General features: G+C 38.8%; 2 protein-coding genes across 4 annotated transcripts; both read left to right on the top strand.

The window, feature by feature from the left end:
- The first annotated feature begins 146 nt into the window (after positions 1 to 146).
- Positions 147 to 11206, top strand: setdb1a (SET domain bifurcated histone lysine methyltransferase 1a). Its single transcript, XM_056740912.1, has 21 exons — positions 147 to 636; positions 946 to 1146; positions 1509 to 1705; positions 1784 to 1809; positions 1878 to 3252; positions 3575 to 3706; positions 4308 to 4512; positions 4638 to 4711; positions 5230 to 5420; positions 5616 to 5718; positions 5794 to 6277; positions 6407 to 6620; positions 7045 to 7409; positions 7765 to 7881; positions 8138 to 8307; positions 8385 to 8612; positions 8939 to 8986; positions 10192 to 10251; positions 10364 to 10566; positions 10661 to 10749; positions 10849 to 11206. Exons 2-21 carry the CDS (start codon positions 953 to 955, stop codon positions 10964 to 10966), a joined length of 4593 nt encoding a protein of 1530 aa, XP_056596890.1. The 5' UTR covers positions 147 to 636; positions 946 to 952; the 3' UTR covers positions 10967 to 11206.
- A 597-nt stretch (positions 11207 to 11803) lies between these two features.
- On the top strand, positions 11804 to 21130 carry clk2a (CDC-like kinase 2a). Of its 3 annotated transcripts, XM_056740913.1 has the most exons (14): positions 11836 to 11962; positions 13831 to 13932; positions 14375 to 14574; positions 14775 to 15030; positions 15869 to 15959; positions 16732 to 16798; positions 16990 to 17106; positions 18037 to 18203; positions 18302 to 18396; positions 18556 to 18685; positions 19193 to 19275; positions 19666 to 19745; positions 19866 to 19956; positions 20097 to 21130. In XM_056740913.1, exons 2-14 carry the CDS (start codon positions 13927 to 13929, stop codon positions 20286 to 20288), a joined length of 1575 nt encoding a protein of 524 aa, XP_056596891.1. In that variant the 5' UTR covers positions 11836 to 11962; positions 13831 to 13926; the 3' UTR covers positions 20289 to 21130. The 3 variants fall into 3 exon arrangements, with proteins under 3 accessions (XP_056596893.1, XP_056596891.1, XP_056596894.1); XM_056740915.1 differs by lacking the exon at positions 13831 to 13932 and having other exon boundaries at positions 11804 to 11962; XM_056740916.1 differs by lacking the exons at positions 11836 to 11962; positions 13831 to 13932; positions 14375 to 14574; positions 15869 to 15959 and having other exon boundaries at positions 14892 to 15030.
- Positions 21131 to 22136: the final 1006 nt, after the last annotated feature.

Below are 22136 nucleotides of genomic sequence, written 5' to 3'. Positions count from 1 at the left end.
TTTGGATACAAACTCTTTGTATATATAATATTTCATAAGGTATTAAATATAGTTATACTTTTTGTTTATAATGTTATAATATTAATAAACTAATGGTAGAGACTTTAGCTAGTTGAAACATGCGACAGAATGTTTGTCGACAGAAGATACTTTTTGTACAGTTTAAAACAATGATGTCCTTATTAAATATTTCCTAAAATCCCCATAAAACATGCAAATACTGTTTGGAGGGAATGAACATTATGGGTGGCGCTTATCGTCCCGCGTCAACGTGCCCTGGACCAATCAGAATGTCTTTTGTTGGTTCTACAGCAGCCACATATGAACGATCGTAGCGTTGTGGAGCTTGTGTGTTTTTAGCCCATTTATATGTTATTTGTTTGTTTTAGATGATACTTCGGAAATTGCGCACTACACCTTTACCGCACGTCAGGGGGACTTTTACTTTGTCGAAATACAAACAAGGGTTTGCGGCAAGCGAAGGCTGCGCCATAACATAACATATGCAGCTCTGCTTAGCGTCTCTGAGCCTGTGAGCGTTTCTAACGTGTCATAGATACCTTAGCAACACATTGACAAAGATTAGGGAGCGGGATTGTAGTTCACTGGATGCGATTGTCTTGGTTTAATTTTAAGGTAACGTTAGTGTATCAAACGGTCCTTGTATTGTGCTTTGGTGATATATGTCAGAAGTTATGTAGAAGTTGTTATTTATAAGTATTTGTTGCATCCCGTTATCATGGTAACAGTTCTTGTGTGATCTGTCAGTCATGTGTGTTGTGGTTTGAACACTGACATCTTGTAAACCCCATCCTGTGTTCATAACATTCACAGTAATGATCTGAAAGATCCACTTATAAATTCCTAGATTTAGTAACACTGGGATATCAACTGTATGAAAATCCCACATACGGATGAACCTTTTTCATGATGTCGCTTCAACAGGAACGCAATGAGCGGTAAAATGGATGAGGAGAACATCATGAGGATGACGAAGGAAGAGCTCCAGCGCTGGATCCAAGCAGAGGTGGAGAGAAACCCTCAGCTGATGCAGAGACATGAGCAGCTGGCGCAGGTGGAGGAATGGGTCAAACAGAAGGAAGGAGAGGCCAGCTATACAAGACTGATGTACAGCAATGCCTACGAGTGAGTCAGTCAAAGTGAAGCTTTATATTTTTGTGAATTTGTTCTTTTTTATTGTTTACATTTCATGCATTTGGTAGACGCTTTTAATTTCATATCATACATTGGTTTCTAAGTATGTGCAATCCGACCTTGCTCTAACCACTGAGCCACAGGAAAGCCCGCTTTATATTTTTGGATAGTTAATGGGTTTTTCGAAGACAAACTCAAGACAACTTGTTGCAGATTTGTAAGGTTGAGAATCAGTGTACGTTACATTACTATTACAGTTACACGATAAGAACAGTATGTAGATGTGCTTGTGTGTATATTTAAATACTTTTATATAACATTCGTTAAACAGTTTTTCGTGCCATTTATGTCAGATCTGTCCTTGAGTGCGAGTCGGTGATGAAAGGTCTTTATGGGATGCTGGGACTAGAGTACCGAGATGAGGACTCGGAGGAAGAAGGAGGATTCAGAGAACCACGGGATGTCATTCAGATCACAGACGATGAGGACACTGGAGAGAAAAAGAGGGCCTGTGATAATGATAATGACCTTGTTGTCGTTGATCTGGATGGTAAGAACAAAGAAAAACATGCTATCAATTTTTATCAATTACAATTTAGAGCTTAATTTTTCTCTCTCACACTTGCAGCTACTAAAGAATCCTTGGAGCCGATGGTAAGGATAACACCTTAAAAACTATAAAACATATATCACTATGTGCTTACTTTCACTTTTTCTTTCAGCTTGAAAAGGTGACTGTGGCCATGGAGAGATCCTCCAAACTAGTGCAGGATTTAGTGGAGATGGTGACCAAAACATCTTGCGGAAGAACCGAGTCATCATTAGACATCTCCATTAGACCTTCGTCAACCTTGACTCCCGAGACCAGCTCTTCTGAATCTCCGAAATCTGCTCAATGTTCTTCCCCAATGAATCAACAACCGAGGACTGACAACTCTTATGCAATAATTAAAACGGAATCTTTATGGATGGCAACGACTCCTTTCTTGCTTTCCAACAGTCCAGAAGAACCTGAAACTATCGGGACTCATAATACAGAGTTCACATCGAAGATCAAGACTGAACCTCCATGTGAAACATCTTCACTTCAGAACAACTGTAAGGATCATAAAACTACCTATCCATCCATAGCATCAATTAAAACCGAACCTGAACTGATGGAAGTGACTCCAGACAATTTTTTTCCTTCGAGCAGTTCTATGAACGCAATTAAATCTGAACATGATTTCATGCCGGTGATTTCAAAAATTTCATCGCTTTCAAGTGACTTTGAAGCAAACAGAGCATCAGTTAAGATTGAACCTCAATCTACGCCAGTGTCTTCAGAAATGTCTCTTCCTGAAACGATTGTGAAGCATAACTCAGATTCCATATCAACACTAAAGACTGAACCTTCATTTACAATATTAAAAAGCGAACAACCCGAAACGATTCCCAGTCATGGTCCAGATCGCATTAAAACCAAACCTCAATTAACAGGAATAACTTCTGAAACGTCTTCGCTAGCAAGCGATTTAGAACAACCCGAAACTATTCCAGATTGTAATTCCGCACCAGACAAAACTTCTGGAATGTCTTCGCCGAGGAACTCCGAGCTAGACAACGCTATTTCCCCTGATGAGTCGACATCTGCGGACAAGGCGGCAACTGAACAAAGGCATTCTTCTAAATCCCCCGAGCCCTCAGAAAAAGCCAAATCTAGGCTGAGATCTTCATCAACTGCTTCTTCAAACACTCCCAGCTCACGGAAAGAAACGACTCGACCATCTTCACGTCTCGACGAATCAGATGACGCAGAGGAGCCGTGCAGCCCTGCAAGCAGTGATGACTCGTATCACCCTCCCTCAAAATCATCCAAAAATGACGAATCGGATGACACAGAAGATCCTGACAGCGCTGCACACAGTGATGACTCTTATCAACCTCCCTCAAAATCATCTAAAAGTAAAGCTAAGAAAAACACAAGCAAGGTGACCAGCCCATCTTTAAGAATCACAAAGCCTTTCACAGCTCCCGCCGCTGCTGCTCCCGCTTCCACTGCTGCTCCCGCCGCGGCTCCACCTGCCTCCTCTGCCAAACCCTCAGATGCAAAACAAAGTAAGCTTGACTTTCTTTCATTAAGGGTTGCGTTTCGTACTGTGTCTTGTCTTTGGTGTCATTAATTTTCATGGCTGTCTTTGTCAAACTCAATAATTCACATAAGTCACCCTTGATCACAAAACCAGTCTTAAGTAGCACAGTAACATTTTAGGTAAAAGCCAAAAATACATTGTATGGATTTATTGTCATAAAGTAACAACCCATACATTGGTAGAAAGCTTTATTTTTCTGCTTTCAGATTATGTAAAAATCTCAATTTCGAGAAATTGGGTCACATATTTCCAAATGAAAGTAATTTATCCTCTATCGGTCTTCCCAGTTTCCACGGCCTCGTCCGGCATCTTTCCAGAGTTACCTAAAGAGGTGGAACTACAGGTCGACACGGTTGTGTTAGCAAAGGTGAAAAGCAATATGTGGTATCGAGGAAAAGTGGTGGAAACCAAAACGGAAGGTAAAACTTATGAACAGTTTTAATAGTGTTGTTCGTATCAAGAATTTGGTTCAAGGAGGTCCGTTTGGTTCAAGGAGGTCCGTTTGGATGTCACCCAAAAATGAAAAATTACCTTGAAAATATGAAAATCATTTACTCGCTCTCAAATTGTTCCAAACCTGTATAAATGATGAATTTAAAGAAATATATTTGGAAAATAGTTAGCTACTGACAGTTCTGGGACATGATATTTGAAAGAATGTTCGAAACGGGGACATCATTTACTACCATAGTAGGAGAAAATATTGCATCATTGATTGAGGAATAGATATTTTGAGGAATTTAGGCAAGCTAACAGTTCTGGGGCACCGTTGACTACCATTGAATTTTTTTCTACTATGGTAGACAATGATGTCCCCATTTCGAAAATTCTTTCAAATATCTTTCTTCGTGTTTATCAGAACAAAGAAATTTGTACAGGTTTTGGAACAACTTGAGGGGTAATTCATGACAGAATTTTAATTTTTGGGATCAACTATCCCTCTAAAAGGATTATAATAATATGCGTCTTTGCGCAGCATCAGTAATTTAACCTGCCTCATCTTTTTGTTTTTCTTTCAAGAGAATGGCCACAGGTATAAGATAGAGTTTAAGAATGATAAGAAGTGTCTGATTCCGGCTCATCACGTGGCCTTTCTAAAGCCTCCCCTGCTGAAGGATCTATTTATTGGCTGTCGGGTTGTGGTCAGCTTCAAAGATGAGCAAGAGAAGATGCATTTCGATGCCGCTGTGCTGGTTGAACTTCCAGATCGCAGGAATCGTATGAGGTGAGTTCATATTAATGGAATAAGTCTCCCAAAAGTTTTTGCGGTGTGAAATCTTGTTGTAGATTCGATCCTTTGTAGGTGTCTACTGTTTTTTTTCCTAATGTTTTCCTGAATATTTTTATCAGGTTTTTGGTGTTTTATGACTATGGCCAGGCAAAATATTTGGCTCTACCAGACCTGCATCTTGTCTGCAAACAGAGTAAGAAAAAACATTCGCTAACACGCATGTATTTCTTTCATGTATATTTGAAGGATTTGTAAGCTATTTCTTCTAACTTCTAACAGTTATTATATATATATTTAATCGACAATGATGACCCAAAATAGAAAAGTGTTTATGTAAAGTTTTGTTGTGTATGGCAGACAATGTTGTAAAGACGATCCCCGTTCACACTGTATTATGCATTCCAGGCCAGTAGTTGGTGATGTCACTTTGTAAAAAAACACTTAATACGTGTGGGCATAACGCCACCGTTTTCCCAAAAATGCGTTTTTGTAGTTTACATGAAGACAGTGACAGTATCATTTATGAAAACTTCAAGTTTGAAAAGCTATTTTAGATCATGTAAAAATAGTAAGCAGTACCTTTGTTAGCTAGATGAATAACAACAATGGCATAGGATATCAGGATTGTGCCTTATAATGGCAACAGATTTATATTTAGACCTAAAGTAACAATGAAGAATTGATCAAATTGAAAATGTTATGTTTTTGTAGTCAAACATGTTTGGAAAGACATTGAGGATGAGACATGCCGGACGCAGGTGAAGGAATATCTCAGTGTCTATCCCAACCCCATTGCTGTCGTGCTTCGGATTGGTCAAGACACAAAGGCGAAACGTAATGGCAAGTTTGAGTCTTGCTCGGTTCACCAGTTGGATGGAAGCCTGGTCCAGATTAGCTATAAGGTGATACTGGCTCTTGCGTAGACTGTGTACCTTATATCATTTTTTAACCAGATCGTAACACAATGGGATGAGACCTGAATAATGATAACGTCCCTTCTATAATAATTATTATATTTATATCATTATTATAAGCCTGATTTTCCTGTTGGATGGTGCAGCCGTCATTTTGTTTTAACAAATGTTTTTCTTTTTTAGAGTGACAAACACAAAGAGTGGGTGTATAAAGGCTCGGACAAGTTGGAACACATTGTTAATATCAAAAAGCGTCTGGCTCAACAGAAACAGCAAGGGTCCACTGGTAGTCCACTTCCATATGTTTCTGGTTTTGCGAATTTGGTGGCGCTTTTACTCATATTCTCTGTTTCTCACACAGGAAACAATACCTCAGCGTCTTCTGCTTCATCACATGCACCTCGACAATCTGATGTCACATCCACCACCACCACCACCACAAAACCATCTCCGAGCCCTCAAAACACCGATACGTCACCTGCGTCTTCTACACATGTAACACGACAAACTGGTGGTACCCCCGTCTCCAAATCACCATCTCCGAGTCCTCAGAATAACACGCCTGCTGTGTCTCCCACACCTGCGACACAACAAACGGATAACGCAGTCGCTAAAACACCATCTCAGAGCCCTCAAAACACAACGTCGGGTGTGTCTCCCTCACGTGTGACACAACAAACTGCAACCACAATCACCAGAGCATCTGCTATTAGCCTTGAAAAAGCCAAGTTGGCTGCATTCCAGCCAAAGGTGGTGCTGGAAAAGCTGGCCATGCCCTTGTCCGTCCCACCAGCTTCTATACAAACGGTCAAATCCGCTGTAGCAGTCAGTAACCCGGAGTTGAGGTGAGTTATGAATATAAATCAGATTTTGAGTTTTACTGAGATTTTCTTGTGTTTAGTAGAATAGTTGGCTGCGTGATCATTTACATACCTGTATCTTTTCACGTACCTTTTTCCTATTCTGTATTCCAGAAATGCAAAGCGACCAGCAGATGATGAGGTAGAAGACTATGTGTCAGAGAAAAACCAGGGAAAGGTTACAAACCTGTTTCATCGCTGTTGTCCAGCATGTCTGAATGGGATGAGACCGAAACAAGTTGACATGCTCCGTGGAGAAAATCCACTTCAGATTCCATTGCTTTTTAACTTTCGTCGGATGACTGCTCGCCGTCGTCTTGATGGAAATGTGAGTTGAGTTTAAAATTTTGAGTCATGTGTTTAAGAGAGCCGCACATTATTTGAGTTGTTATAGTTTTGTTTTAGTTTTATTAAAATCGTAACTTTTATTTTTATATTTAAGTTATTTTCATTTTAGTTTGATTCATTAGCGGTATATAAGTTTAAATTATTTATATTTCAGCTTTAGGTTAGTTTTTAGTTATTTTCAGTTGAAAAAATGTTGTGCCTCGACTTTAACTTATTAAAATAATATTTAGGCCAATATTTTATTATATTTTAATTAACATAAATGTTTAAATAGATTTGGTAAAGTTTTGGTACAGAGCATGACACACAAATACAAAAGTTAAAAAAAAACTAATAAAATGCACCACTCAAGTACACTGTACTGTAAATTGTCTCAACGTTGGTCTTTTTTTTGCTCTCATCAGGTGTTTTTCCACATTTTCTATCGGTCGCCGTGTGGGCGGAGCTTGTGCGACATGCAGGAAGTGCAAAATTACTTGTTTGAAACGCGTTGCGACTTTCTCTTCTTGGAAATGTTCTGTATGGACCCATTCGTCCTTGTGAATCGCGCCCGACCCCCTTCCACATCAACCAGCCAACCTTACCTGTACCTGCCGGACATATCGGAGGGAAGGGAGGTTCTCCCGCTGCCCTGCATTAATGAGGTGGACCAGACACCTGCTCCTAGAGTCAAATACACCAGAGACAGAATTCTGGCTCCGGGTGTCTCCGTCAATACAAGCTTAGATTTCATGACTGGATGTGACTGTACGGATGGCTGCCGGGACAGGTGCTCTTATTAGTCTTTTTGTATATTATGAACATTTACATGTGCACTTATACAAGGGAAATACAGATTAAAGGGGTAGTTCACCCACAAATATTTTTTATTTATTTGCTCACCCTATCATTCTTAACTTGAAAAACACAACCGAAGATATTTTGAAGAATGTTGGTAACCAAACAACATTGGCCCAAATTACATCCATTGTATGGACACAAAACCACTCAGACATTTCTCAATTTATCTTCTGTTGTGTTCCACAGAAGAAAGAGTCATATACAGTTTTTGAGCGACTTGTATTGTAACCGGAATGTTCCTTTACAACCTCATCATTAAATGTCTGTCTTTATGTTTGTGAAAGGACAAAGTGTTCATGTCATCGGTTGACCATTGACGCTACGTCCTTATGCAGCGACGGTCCTGTAGATGTTACAGCTGGATACACGTATAAGAGATTACAAACCGCCTTGCCAACCGGGTAAGAAACGCTCTCTCTCTCTCTCTCTATCTCTCTCTCTCTCGCTCTCTCTCTCGCATGTATATTGTGCAGCATATGTATATATGTATGCAACTGGAATGTCCTCACAGTTTTCCACACACTGTTACACTTGTGTGCATGATAAAGTGAGTTTAGTTGAACTATAACAACGATTCATCTTTTATTGTTAAGCACTACCATGTTTACTGCACCCCAGCTAAATATAAAAATGTAAATGGTCTCTCCATCTTTAAAGGGTGTATGAATGTAACCCTCTCTGCCGCTGCGACCCCAGAATCTGCAGCAGCAGGCTGGTTCAGCATGGCCTGCAGCTGCGGCTGGAGCTCTTCATGACTCAACACAAAGGATGGGGCATCCGCTGCAAAGATGATGTGGCCAAAGGAACCTTCGTATGCGTTTTTACTGGTGAGCAAACTTGCGTTCGTGTGTGTGGAAAATATATGAAAATATATATTTTTGATAGTCTTTCAATCACCTCACAGGTAAAATCGTGACGGAAGATAAAGTGAATGAAGATGACATGGTGTCTGGTAATGAGTACCTGGCCAATCTTGACTTCATTGAGGGGGTGGAGAAACTGAAGGAGGGTTATGAAAGTGAGGCGCACTGCTCGGACACAGAGAACGAAAGCAGCAAGAAGAACAGTACCATGAAAACGGGGCCATTGTGTAAAAATACTCTCTTTAAAGAGGACTCTAGCAGTGGGGAAGGTATGTTGGGTCCAAACAAAATGACAAAAATGATGACGTCTTCCAAGGGGCAATTGATATTTCGCGTCTTTTGCGCGCGTAAGTTCGTTATTTTAAATGTAATCACACAGCAGGCGCAAATAGGGACAGTACCGGTTTTTCTAGATATCGAGATAAATATATTTAAACTCGGAATGATGCACACGCGCACCGGATGTAAAAGTAGTGCGGCTCACGGTTTTAGATGCGAAATGTGAATCGCCCCACCACGTTTCAAACACTCAATATGCAGAAATTAGCTGTCAATTAAAGGCTTTTTAAAGTATTTTTTGTTCTATTGTTTTTAGATAAAGAAGAACCTATGGAGCTGGGAAATGAGCAAGAAAAGATGGATGGTAAGACAGAGAGAACAGCAAGTGATTTTAGTCATCTCAATTCTCATACTTCTACAATGAATTAAACTTAATGTGCTTCATATTTGAAAGAATTGATATCATTTTATTGAGACTTTTTCGTCTGCAAAACATTCAAGAGGATTCAAGATTATTGGTAACCAAACACCACTGACCCGCAATTGATTTCCATTGTACGGACAAAAAACACCTATACATTTCTCAAAATATCTTGTTTTGTGTGCAAATGTTTTGAACGACATGAGGGCGAATAACAAATTCAAATTCTGGGGTGAACTACCCCCTCAAATACCAGCTCTGTTTTTAACGTAACAAGGATGCGTCCAAATACCCCCATCTGCCGTCTTTGCATTTGACCACTAGACTACTTTCGTGATATATTTCCTGTTTTTTACCCAAGTGTTCTAGTGGGCGTGAAGATCCAAGGTGAGCATTAAGTATTTCTAACCCGATGGGACACACTTAACAAGTGCAAATATATAACAAAAAAAAACATGTTAGTCAAACATAGAATAAATAAAGTTATAACCATATAAGTGGTAGTATAACATATACTGGAAAGCATTCTGCAACATCTCACCAGACCCTTAAACATTTTTAAGACATTGGACACACTTGCGCTCTTCCTTCCTGTCACGTGCATATGCTCTCAATTGGCCAAGACCGCAAGTGAGGGTATTTGGACGCAGCCCATGATTTGAACTGCATACTTGTCTTCTCAATAATGGTCTAGGCTTTGATCAACATATTAGTTCTTAAAGGGATACTTCACCCAAAATTAAAATTCGGTCATCTTTTAGTCAATTGTCCCAAACCTGAATAAATTTCTTTGTAATGCTGAAAACAATGCCAGTAAATGAGGCATGGGATCTGACATTCTTCCAAATATCTATCTTTATGTTCAGCATAACAAAGATATTTATACAGGCTTGGAACAATCTGAGTGTGAGTAAATAATGAAAGGATTTTGATTTTCAATTAGACAGAATTTTCAAGTAGTAAGACTACTGTGTCTACTAAGTGTCCTCAGAAAAAACAACAACACAAACAAAAGACAACAACATGTAATTTGTTAGTTTTGAAAGATCATACAGTAGTTGCTCTTGGCTGTTTGTTGATCGATTATGGACCATAACCATAACTTTGCATCTGTTGTGTTTCCTTGCATCCCCTCTTTTCATATTCAGTCTGCAACAAGGCTGTTCGTGAGAGAAAGCTAACGCATAAACCAAAGGAAAAGTCTGAAGGTACACAAAAGAATGCGACTGCACTTACTAACCAAAAGAGATGATTGTCACTTATTCACCTAAAGTCTTCCTCTTTGGGGTTTCATCAGATCTTTAATTTGCTCTTTCTCAGGACAAAAGGACTCGGGCCCTAAACGTTGCTTCGCCATCAAGTCGTTTGAGAGAAGAGTGAAAGCACTAGAAAAAAACGATCCACGGAATGTGAAAACTAAGAGAGGACAACCTGGCAACAACACACGCAGACTGTTCGACGGGGAGGAGATGTGCTACATCATCGACGCCAGACAGGAGGGCAACCTTGGGCGTTTCATCAATGTTAGCCAAACTCTAAAGGAAGTGATTATAGACATCCCTACAGCGTTGTTTGAATTTAAATAACCTATTATGTCATGTTCTCCTCTCTCAACAGCATAGCTGCAGTCCCAATTTGTTTGTCCAGAATGTTTTTGTGGACACACATGACCTCCGGTTCCCCTGGGTTGCGTTCTTTGCCAACAAGTCAGTGCCTACATTCATACCCACTTATTCTGTTGAAAAGATTTTTCATACCTAAAATCAGTGATGTTAAACCGATTCAATGTCATGCCCATTTACCAGGCGCATCAAAGCTGGCACGGAGTTGACGTGGGATTATAACTATGAGGTGGGCAGCGTGGAAGGCAAGGTTCTGCTCTGCTGCTGTGGTTCATCACGGTGCACAGGACGGCTGCTCTGATCTTTGATCTTAACATCAAACACTACATGTCTTTTTTGAGATGATAATGTTGTCAGACGCCTACTGTCTGAAATGGACATTGGAGGCTAAAAGAGCATCCCAATAATAAGACTCCTTCAATAAGAATTAGTTTGTTGTTTTATTTTTGTTTGTTTTTATTATTCTTAATGTTCTGTTTATATATCAGGTGTAAATAAAATGTTTGAATATCAAAATGAATAAAAATTATCTTTTGCATCATTTGTTCAGTCAAACATGGGGATGGGGGTGTGAACTTGACATCCAATGACTATAAAAAGAATTACAATGAAAAATTGGTAAGCATAATAAATATAAATATTGCAATTATTTTTAAGAAAGTTAGGTATTTTTTAAATATTCCTCAACATCGTTATATAGGTATTTGTTATGCGTGTTAATATAAACTTATTTGATATCCTATTTTACCTCATTCCTTTTATTCAATTTTATTTATAAATCGCTTTTCGCAATGTGGATTGTTCCATAGCAGCTTTACAGGAGGAAAACAGAAAAAACAGCATGGTGTTTATAAAACAAGCAAGATAATTCTAGCAAATAATAAATGTAATTATGACTTAATTTAACACTAAGTAATTTATATGTTTACACGAAGAGTTTGGTTCCAAAATGAGACAACTCCGTCTTTTTATTGTGTTAGTGAGCTGTATTTATTTATTTATTAAGGCTTAAATCAAAACAACTGCAGTTTGATTGATATAAAATGAACTGCACAATAAAAACATGATTTTTGAAAAATTGGAAAACCAAACTCTTCCTATAATTTATGACCCTTAATTTTTGGCGAAAACTTGGGGCTTTGTGATGATGTTGGAAAGTGAACGGCACGCGCACATATAAAGAAGCGCGGGAGGAGGGACCGGAAGTGTTTTTTTCAGCATCTGAGTTGAGATTGGAAGCCGAAGCGCCAACACGGATTTTCTTTGGGATAAACGGACAGGGCTGGCTGCAAAAACGGTGATTACACGATATTATTCTTTCTGTTTTATATTCTGACCCAATCTCAACCGAATTACCCCCCAAAAAACGAGTGTTTCCGAAATGGCCCGTTGGAGGTTTGAAGATCTCAAAATGGCCGTCGAGCAGCTAGTCGGCTAGCAAAATATGAGACGATTTTCTTTCAACTATTTTATAAAAAAATGTACGATTAAGTTACGTGTAATTTGTCGACGTTACCCACGTTTTAAACTTTTCAGTCACCCCCATATGACGTTCCTGACGTTACGTTGTCCAGAGGGTTGATGGTTAAAAAAACAATAACAACAACTGGAGGGTCGTGGACGAATAACTTACAATACAAATCTAGTATTAGTAATCGCTGTAAGTAAATTCGAGGTAATGGAGATGTTTTTGTTTCGTGTGAATCTGCAGTTTGGCAACTAAAAATAGAAATTGTCTCGAATGACATAAAACTTGATATGATAGTAACGTAAAGAAGGCGTCAACGGTGTCTTTAAAGTGGCTGTAATGCATTCCTATCGATGTTTATCCCTTCTTAGAAATGCGCATTATCTAGTGCATCTATTTATACGTTAATAACCACAATAACTCGCACCTTTAAAAGTAAACACTTTTCAAAACTTAGTAACTGAGTGTATTATTGTAATATCATATGGAGAATGCCACACGATACAAAATTGACAATAAAATGTGTACCATAAAATAATTTTATATTCTTTAATGTATGGCCCTGCCCATGTAACTTCATTGTCCCATCATTAAAGCAGGGCTTGACATCAAGCATTGGCATATGGTTAAATTTGTCATTCACTTGTCGGAGTAAAAAAAAAAAACTTGTCCAAAGACAAAAAAATAATATAATCAATATGATTCTATGAACCATATTATATGTATAGTTTCGGATTTAAATTGGTCTAGTTTGCTTCTAAGTATTTTAAAGTGTGTCCGCTTTGGCCGCCTGAATTTGGTTATAGGCCTAATGTTACTCTCCATGACTCCTATATAACAAAAGCAAGCATTGCCTTTATTAGTGTTAAGGCTGTAAGTTACTTTTTTGCAAATAGCACTGGTGCTAGAGAGGTTTAAGTTTGGTAGCAGTAGTAGCATAAAAGACATTGTTACATACAGATGGATAAATTAAAGATTTTTCCTTTTTTGCAATGCAAAAATTGGTATATTTGTTCACATAAATGACTGTTGTATACCATAGTATTTATTTACTATAGTAAACTCCTGTAAAATTCTTAGATACTATAGTGTTTTTGAACTTTACAACGGCACTACAATTTTCAATACCAAATACCATAGTACATTAAATTTTTTGTCTGAGTTTTCAATTTAACGGGACTTTTATTTTGACGAGTCTCCGGGAAGATGCTTGAGTTTGTGTGTGTTTTGTGGCAGCTTCACGCAAACAGTAAAACGCTCATAAAATAAACTTGAGCAACTCTGGAGATGAAGTTCATGTATGTTCATATCCTCATACAGTGCAGACGCAGATAGAGAAAATTGACCATCACTCGTGTTGAATGTTAAACTGGGCACATAATTAATCGGACTCGCAAAACCGCAAGATGATATTTAATAACAAGATTCAACGTCCACATTTAACGTAGTTAAAGTTACATGGACTGTGTGCGGTCTGCCATTGAATACTGACACACACAAAAAAGCACAGCCATGACAAACGCACTTCACACAAACACGCAGCTCTGTCTAATACACAGTCTTATTATTCTACCTATATGTCGCACAAGCGAGTCCTGGTTAAAGGGATAACAGTTAGTTCACCCAAAAATGAAAATGCTGTCATCATTTACTAGCGCTCTTGTATTAACATACCTGTATTTTTTGTACTATGGTAGTGGATGATGTCCACGAACTGAAAATTGCCAACATTCTTCCAAATATCTTTCTCTGTGTTCAACGCAACAAAGAAATTTATACAGGTTTGAAACAACATGAGGGTGAGTAAATTATGACAGATTTTTCATTTTTGGATAAACTATCCCTTTAATAATACACATTCATAATAAGAACAGAAGTCAACTGCCAATAACTGATAGTGCATATAAGAGCATAAGACATCTCTGTTTATTTATTTTTGCTAAATTTGGATATAAATTCTTAAAGTATAAATTTCAAACTCTTGTGGTTTGTGAAGGCATCTTGAGATTTTTATCAAAGTGAGTTTTGATGGGTCTACCTGCGAGTTTTATGCATGGTTTCTCAAATATTTAATGTTTAATGGCTTCAATTGCAGCGGCTCATGAAAATGCGGCCATGTCTGCTTTTTATAATAGAAATATCTTATTTTTAGAAGAACTGTATGACGTTCTTTAGAAAAGGGTACAATGTGAAGTAGCTTCAGGTTTTTTAATATCTATGTGATGTCTTATTCATGATCAGATGCCGCACTCCCGACGGTTCCCGTCCTCTGAGAGGGCCAGCCACAGCAGCTACCAGGATCGATATCGGGAGCGGGACCGAGACAGAGAGCGAGGGAGAAAACCTCGAAACCGTCGCTCGCCCTCATTCTCTTCTAGCAGTGAACATGAGAGGAGAGGGAGGGGACACAGGCTGGATGGTGGCTATGCACGATCCAGGAGGTAGGTTTCATTTTTGGAGAACCTCAATGATGCAAAATTTGGAACTGACAAAACTTGTAATGCATATCAATGCCTTTGTTTGTAATTTGCAAGTGCTGTATTTTAACTTTCAAAGTTATTATCTCCTTCTCTGGGACCAAAATGACTTTATCTGTGACTCCGTAAACATGTTGTATAAATAGCGTTCCTCCTCTTCGCAGCTACGACAATCGCTCTTCAGACCGCAGGCCATACGACAGACACTATGGCGATAGTTACCGTCGACAGGACCACAGCCGGGAACGGGACAGGGAGCATGGAACGCCACGCAACTACTACTCCCGCGACGCCTCGCCCAGCTACGACTACCGCCGGGGACGCGATCGGGACCAAGAGGACTCCTACAGGAGGAAAGGCAGCAGGCGTAAGCACAAACGAAGGCGGCGTAGAACCAGGTCCTATAGCCCATCCTCCTCGGTGAGTACTTCAAAACCCGAGCCTGCTATTTCCCTTCCCCAATTCTTTCTTTCTCCACCTCTGTGCTCTTCTGCTTCTCTTTCTCCATAACACTTCTTTTCCACAGCCCCAGGAGTTGGTAAGTATAAACTCCCTTTGTTTTATGTTTTCTTTTAGTTTACGTTTTGACAGTTTTAATAGTGATAACCGTAAAAGTGTGATCATGATGTAGGAATTAGAGGCATAAATACTAATTATGATTAATGGCATTTAATTAGTATGGATAACTATTACATGAAGCATCAGTGTTTGTAATATTTATCACTTAACTCACAGTATTTTTACACACCTTTATTCATCTTCCACACAGTCTTGAGATTATTAAGAAGAAATGATAAATAGTATTTTCTAAATTTGAGCTGTTTTTATTTGCTTGCACACATTAGAGCAACCTGTTTGTTTTGAGATGTTATGGATTGATGGTTGTGTGATTTGTCAATGCCTTTACTCGTGCTCTTATGAGTAAATGTTGATGCAGGTTGCTTTTTGTGACTCTCTGTCAGTGTTGCTAGGCAGAGGAATGAGGGGGGAGTTTGAATGAAAGCAAGAAGGGAGGGGTAAAATGATTTTTCTTTGACTTGATCCCTTGCACTATATCCCTATCGTTATATATATCTCCTCACGTGGTGTCATACGATTCGCCCAATGACCACCAAATCTACCTACAACAACTACGACACTGCTCGTCTTCATCGCCGTGGCCACGGCTGCCCCCTCCACTCTCCCCGCTCCGCCCACCTCCCCTCCTCCCTCTGCGGTCGTGATGTGACCTGTGACCCTGGCCTGGGCCTGAAAGCAGCGGAGTGACAGCGGGACACGGGCACTATGTGTGAGGGACGACGAGGAAGGTCACCTGATCTGTCGGAGTGGCGACGTCCTACAAGAGAGATGTACACACTGCCACTACTACTCCTCTACTCCTATATCGTAACCTTTCTCCCTATCAGTACCAGCACACAGCAGACACACACAGGGGAGGGCAGGAGGTCATGATCTTGACCGTGGTGATGATGCCGTATGTTCTCCCCTTTTGCCAGAATAGGCAAGGGGGAAAGCATGTTGAATATGTCGTAGATTTCTCTTTTTTTATTTTTTTCCAATGGGGTTGGGGGGCTGTTTGATGTGTAGATGATTTGCAGGAATGCTTAGACGTATCCTTGAGGATTTACTTTTTTTTTCTTAAATTTTTGACTAGGTTCCAACTATATTTTTTTATAGTATTTTTATTATGTAAAATCGGAGTTAAGTTCTTGTTGAAGCATTTATTTGACTGCAACAAGACTTGTATCGCGCTTGCGTCATTTTGATTAAACGCATTTAATTTGCCGAAAAATTTCAATCCACCTTAAAGTTAACGGTAGTTAGAATTAGTTAACGTTACATTTTGTAAATCGATTTGTTTTTAAAGCACAGTACATCACTTTACCATTAAAGCAGAGTCTGTGTTTCTTTTTTTATGAAGCGCAGACGGTTTCAGTGTTTAATTAAAGAGTGCGTGTGTTTTAATCTTTATTTAGTTTACCTGAATGAATAGCTGTAGTTAGAAATGAGATTTTAGGAAAGCTTTTCGTTGAATTAGATTTTTGATTATATACACTTTCTAAATACTGTCTTTGCATCTCCTCTCCCCTTTTCTACTTTTCCTCTCTGTGTGTCTCTTAGATGAGATTGTCAGCACTTTGGGTGAGGGCACCTTTGGGAGGGTGATGCAATGTATTGATCATCGCAGGTGAGTGTCGTTACCTAGCAACCAATCGGCAGCATTATTACATAACTGCTTTTGTACAAACTTCAATCCAAAACATTTTGCATAGCTGTTAAAATACACCTTGTATTTTATACATAAATAGTATGGACCGTACTAGCCAACTCTGTTCTACAGACCCTCTCATTCTGTGAAATGTTTTTGCTTTGTTACAGAGGTGGAGCTCATGTCGCTCTAAAGATCATCAAAAACGTAGAGAAGTACAAAGAAGCAGCACGGCTGGAAATTAACGTACTGGAAAGAATCAATGAAAAGGATCCTGAAAATAACAAGTGAGTTGGCACCTGGCTCTTTTAGTTCTGGACGATATGGACAAAATTTACAATAAAAAATTCCTTCATTTCGGTCGAAGCTATATAATAACGATATGAACAATATTACAAAAAGCAAAATGAAAGATATAAGTTAAAAGAGCCATCTGATATGAAAAATAAAATTCCGATCAAGATCATTTTAGATTCCAGCAGTGTGCAAAGCTACATATAAGAATATACGTTTTTGTTTAGGCCTGTGCCCTTACCTTGTGTAAGTATCAAATATAAGAATAAAAGAGACACGTTCATTTATTAACGTCCGCTGAGTTTTATGTACGGCTGTAAAAACTTTTTATACAAGATTTGCCATGCTCTCCTATAAGTTGACATTAAGAACCATTTAAATTAGTTTCGGTGTCTTTCATAAAAAATATGCTTCAGTTTCTTAGCCATAAAAAAAACACTGTATGAAATATGCCATACTGTTCTCAAAATTTAAATTGCGCCGCGCCGTCTTGCGCGTACCTTATGCATGCGCTTTATTTTTATTCTGTTTGAGTTAAAAACGTGTGGCTCTTAATGGTTAATCAATGAATGGGTAGAGAAAATGATCAATGTTACACTTAAACTACAGGTTTATACTGGGGCACGATGAAGTGCCAGTCCATAACACCATTAGCCGAGGAGCAGAGCGAGGGCTCAGACCCGGAAATGTAATGAATATTGAACTATTACCAATGCGTTTAAAAATCATATCACAGTTATCGAAATTAATTGTTTGGAGATGCATATTGTTATCAAAATTACTGTCAAGCCCTAGGCTCTTTGTTTTTTTAAATCTTCAAGTATACGGACTCCAGGCACAAAATAATCTCACAATGGTTCAAAGACAACTATACAAGTTTAAAAATACGTTTTTCCTCTTTCTCCTCCCCTGTCCATTCTCAGCTTGTGTGTGCAGATGTTTGACTGGTTCGACTATCACGGCCATATGTGTATAAGCTTTGAGCTACTGGCTCTCAGCACATTTGATTTCCTCAAAGAAAACAATTACCTGCCCTACCCCATCAGCCAAGTGAGAGACATGGCCTACCAGATCTGCCTGGCTGTCAAATGTAAGTCTAACACACAGATGATCTTCAATGTAGACCAGCATGCTGGCTAGACAAAATCTATTTGAAAATGCTAATTTTGATGTTTCACTCCTGTTCAGTTTTACATGAGAACAAGCTGACACACACAGACCTGAAACCAGAAAATATCCTGTTTGTCAACTCTGATTTTGCAATCACGTACAATGTGGAGAAGGTGATGAGTTTTTCATTAGCTTTGATATAAACCAACAAGTAAATTGCGTAATATTTGGAGTTTTTAAATTAACATAATCTGTATACTTTTCATTATTAGATTAAAAAGATCAAATATGGTGTATGACCTCTATCTCTTTATCTTGAACTTTCTCTCTAGAAGCGTGATGAGCGTACTTTAAAGAACACCGCAGTAAGGGTGGTGGATTTCGGCAGCGCTACATTTGATCACGAGCACCACAGCACCATTGTCTCTACCCGACACTACAGAGCACCAGAAGTGATTCTGGGTAAGAATGTTTGTGCTTCCTTGACCAATTCAATTTTTACATGAATACAGCTTATGTTATTGGAGAAGAGTGAGTTAATGACTGTAGAAGCGAAGCAAACTACTTTCTTCCTTTCCACCACAAGATATTTAATTAGAATCAGCTAGAGACAGCAGTGACTGCATTCAGCAGACTGCTGGGAATATACAAACGTACGACAGGTTACCATGCAAGCAGATGCCCAGCCTTAATGTGTTACAAGATGTTCTGCTGATTACATTCAGACTGATTTGGAGTTTGGGTGAATTTATATCAAATGTTTACCTTTATATGTTTTCATCTATGTTCAGGGTTTGTAAAATGCAATATGCCTTTTTCTATCAATTTCTGTTTGGTGTTTTTGCAAAATCTGCATACAGAGACTGTGGTGCTGTGTAGTCACCGTATTATAATGCATTACCTGGAAATTGCCACTAGATGACTTCCTAGTTCAAAGCTGTTCTCAGAACTGCTCTCCCTCTCTTTCAGAACTAGGTTGGAGTCAGCCGTGTGACGTGTGGAGTATTGGCTCCATTCTCTTTGAATACTACCTCGGCTTCACTCTTTTTCAGGTACAAAGTCTACATCTATAACTGCTTTCTGTTGAATCATACCACTTTTCGGAATCTAGGCAGCAGCTCTACACGGCCATTTTTATGTTTAAGTAGCTTAAGATCGGGTCAAGAGGTTACAGGTGTCCACACACCCACATTAAAGCACAGCACCTGGCATTTGTGTGATCATTAGAGAGTCACGTGTGGTCACACTCATAAGTACAGCTCTTTATCTAGGCCGATGGGAATATGTCATTATTTCCTGTAAAGCAAAAATATGTAGAATAGTTGAACATTTCTTAAACGTTAATATTGCAATCCATTGTCAAATTAAAATGTTATATAGCTTTTTTAAATTAATCCACGCTTTAGTGTTTGGTGCTTATTTTTTTGTGATTTTTCTCATAGACACATGATAATCGGGAGCATTTAGCCATGATGGAGAGGATTTTGGGCCCTGTTCCATCTAGGATGATTCGTAAGACAAGGTCAATTTGTTTTGACTCATAGCAAAGTGTCCAAGCATCTTATTTAAGCTTTATTTTCCATGTCATTCATTATAAAATGCTACTCATGCTAAAATACCAAAAATATGATCCCTAACACAGGAAACAGAAATACTTTTATCGTGGACGACTGGACTGGGATGACAACTCCTCAGCAGGAAGATACGTAAGAGAAAACTGCAAACCATTACGGGTGAGTCAAGATTGCTCGGGATGCATATTATTAGAAAATTCGTAGGGAACTGGGGAATACTAAATAGGTGTTTATGTAAATGTGTGAGGGTGTGGTATGCTCATGGCCGTTGAAACATTTTCTTTACCTCTTTCTTACAGAGATATCTTCTTTCTGAAGCGGAAGAGCATCACCAACTCTTTGATCTTATAGAGAGCATGCTGGAGTACGAGCCAGCAAAACGCATCACACTCGCTGCTTCCCTGAGACATCCCTTTTTCCAGAGCAATGCAACTGCCGCCGAGCAGAGCGCCGGCAAGAGTTGGGAGGGCAATCGTGACATCAGCCGGTGACAAAAATGCATTTAGCATCAACCAACGTCTCTTATGCCAAAAAACTTTGAGGACTCAAGCCAAGAGAGATAATGTGCAGTTCGACTGACTTTATACAAAGTTTTAAAGTTCAAGAGAAATCAATTCAAGCAGTTTTGCTGCTGCTGGATCTGCAGGGTTGTAGAGCTTGCAGCTGATTTCTCCATCTTCCCATAATGTGAGGACACGCTCATGTGCAGCAGAAATAGTGTTAAAGATCTCATGAACTGTCATGCCTTCACCGATATTTGATTGGACGATTCGAGGGATTGTGTAATAGCGGCACCCCAATGAGTAGACATGAGTTTTCTTCTTCCAGTGATCTGCCAGTTAAGGGGTATGAAGTTGGCACGCTATTATAAAACACTCCTTTTATTCTGAAAATGATTGACAGTCATCTAAGAATCACTGTTACAATGTAGTAATTTATTAGGCTGAAACGTTCTGTACATTTTAGCCCTAAGCTGAAAATAAATCATAAATGCATTACAGTACACACTCTTTCTTTTCAATTCAGACCACATAATAGAGCACAGAGTGTTCTGGTGCTCATTTCCTTAAGAGCACATGTTTACAGTATTTATTTAGGTCAGCCCGGACATCTCTTTGTGTCTTTGTATAAATGTGTAAATATGAATAAATATGTTGCGACTATAGAATAAAGGTCCTGTCCGTCTCAGTGTTGGGAACTTGTTTTCGCAGCGGCTCCACAGGCAAAATGTTTTTACGTTCACGAAGATCTTGTCATGTCGTTTCTATGTGGATTGTATGCGTGCACATGATTTTGATCTGTATCAATATGAATTAAAATGTATAACACTTAATTGGACATTTCTGATTTGATTTAACCTGAATTTAGAAAAACAGACTGTTCCCCCTGTTGCTTTGTATTTTATGCAGACTTGTGAAGCCATTGGTCACGTTTTTCTTTAAAGATGCCCTAAGATGTTTCGAAGCTGTTAGATCATGGCCTCCTCTTCCGGTCATTATTTTGACTGAATATAAGGGGACTATTTAACTGTAGTGTATTAATCGTCACCTTAAGTTAAACACTGACGTTGGCAAGTAAGTCGATGTTGTTTTGTCCGGCCCTATAAGAAAGGACACTGTACCTAAATCCGGTACTTCACAGAGACTGTATTCATTCATGGCCAAAAGATTTAAAAGGCCATGGCTTAATGATCACTTGCTGTAGAGCTTTTCTAAATCCTTTATTTAGAAGACATCACGTTACCAGAACTTGATCTGCTACGATGATTTAAAGCTTGTGTATTTGGACCTGTTGTCAAGTGAATCTGGGAAGCAAAACACATTTAACTAACGTCTTGCATACATAAGTTTTTTTTCAAAAGAAATTGTTATTAGTTGACCATTTTTTTGGCTCGAAAAGTTGATTAAACTATAGAGTACGTCAGTGGTCCCTCATCAGGACATGGGACGTCATGATCTTTTCTGTAATGCTGTGGACACCGAAAAGCAGAATAAAATCATGAAATGTCCCAAAGCTCTAAAACATAGAATCAGATCACTATATTGTTTATTAATACTGAAAGGTTTTGGGTCCGTTTCATAAGTTGCAGATTTGTTTTAGTGAGACACACTTAAGACATGTGAATATTTGAGCCTTGAATGAACAGTGTAACAGTTGTCAGGTCATTTACACAAACGCTGACTTTATTCAAAACTTCCTTGTGTGTTACCATCCTCCATCTGTTTTCCTGCCTTCCCATCTGTGAAGGAAAGATTTTGGCCCTTATTCTGTTTAGATCAATATTCATAAAATAGGTTTTTAACTGTTTTCCCAAAACATTTAAAGAAATGTAGTCAGTC

This window comes from Triplophysa dalaica, chromosome 25 (assembly GCF_015846415.1).
Source record: "Triplophysa dalaica isolate WHDGS20190420 chromosome 25, ASM1584641v1, whole genome shotgun sequence".
Lineage (NCBI taxonomy): Eukaryota > Metazoa > Chordata > Actinopteri > Cypriniformes > Nemacheilidae > Triplophysa > Triplophysa dalaica.
This window is presented reverse-complemented; position numbering and strand designations above follow the sequence as displayed.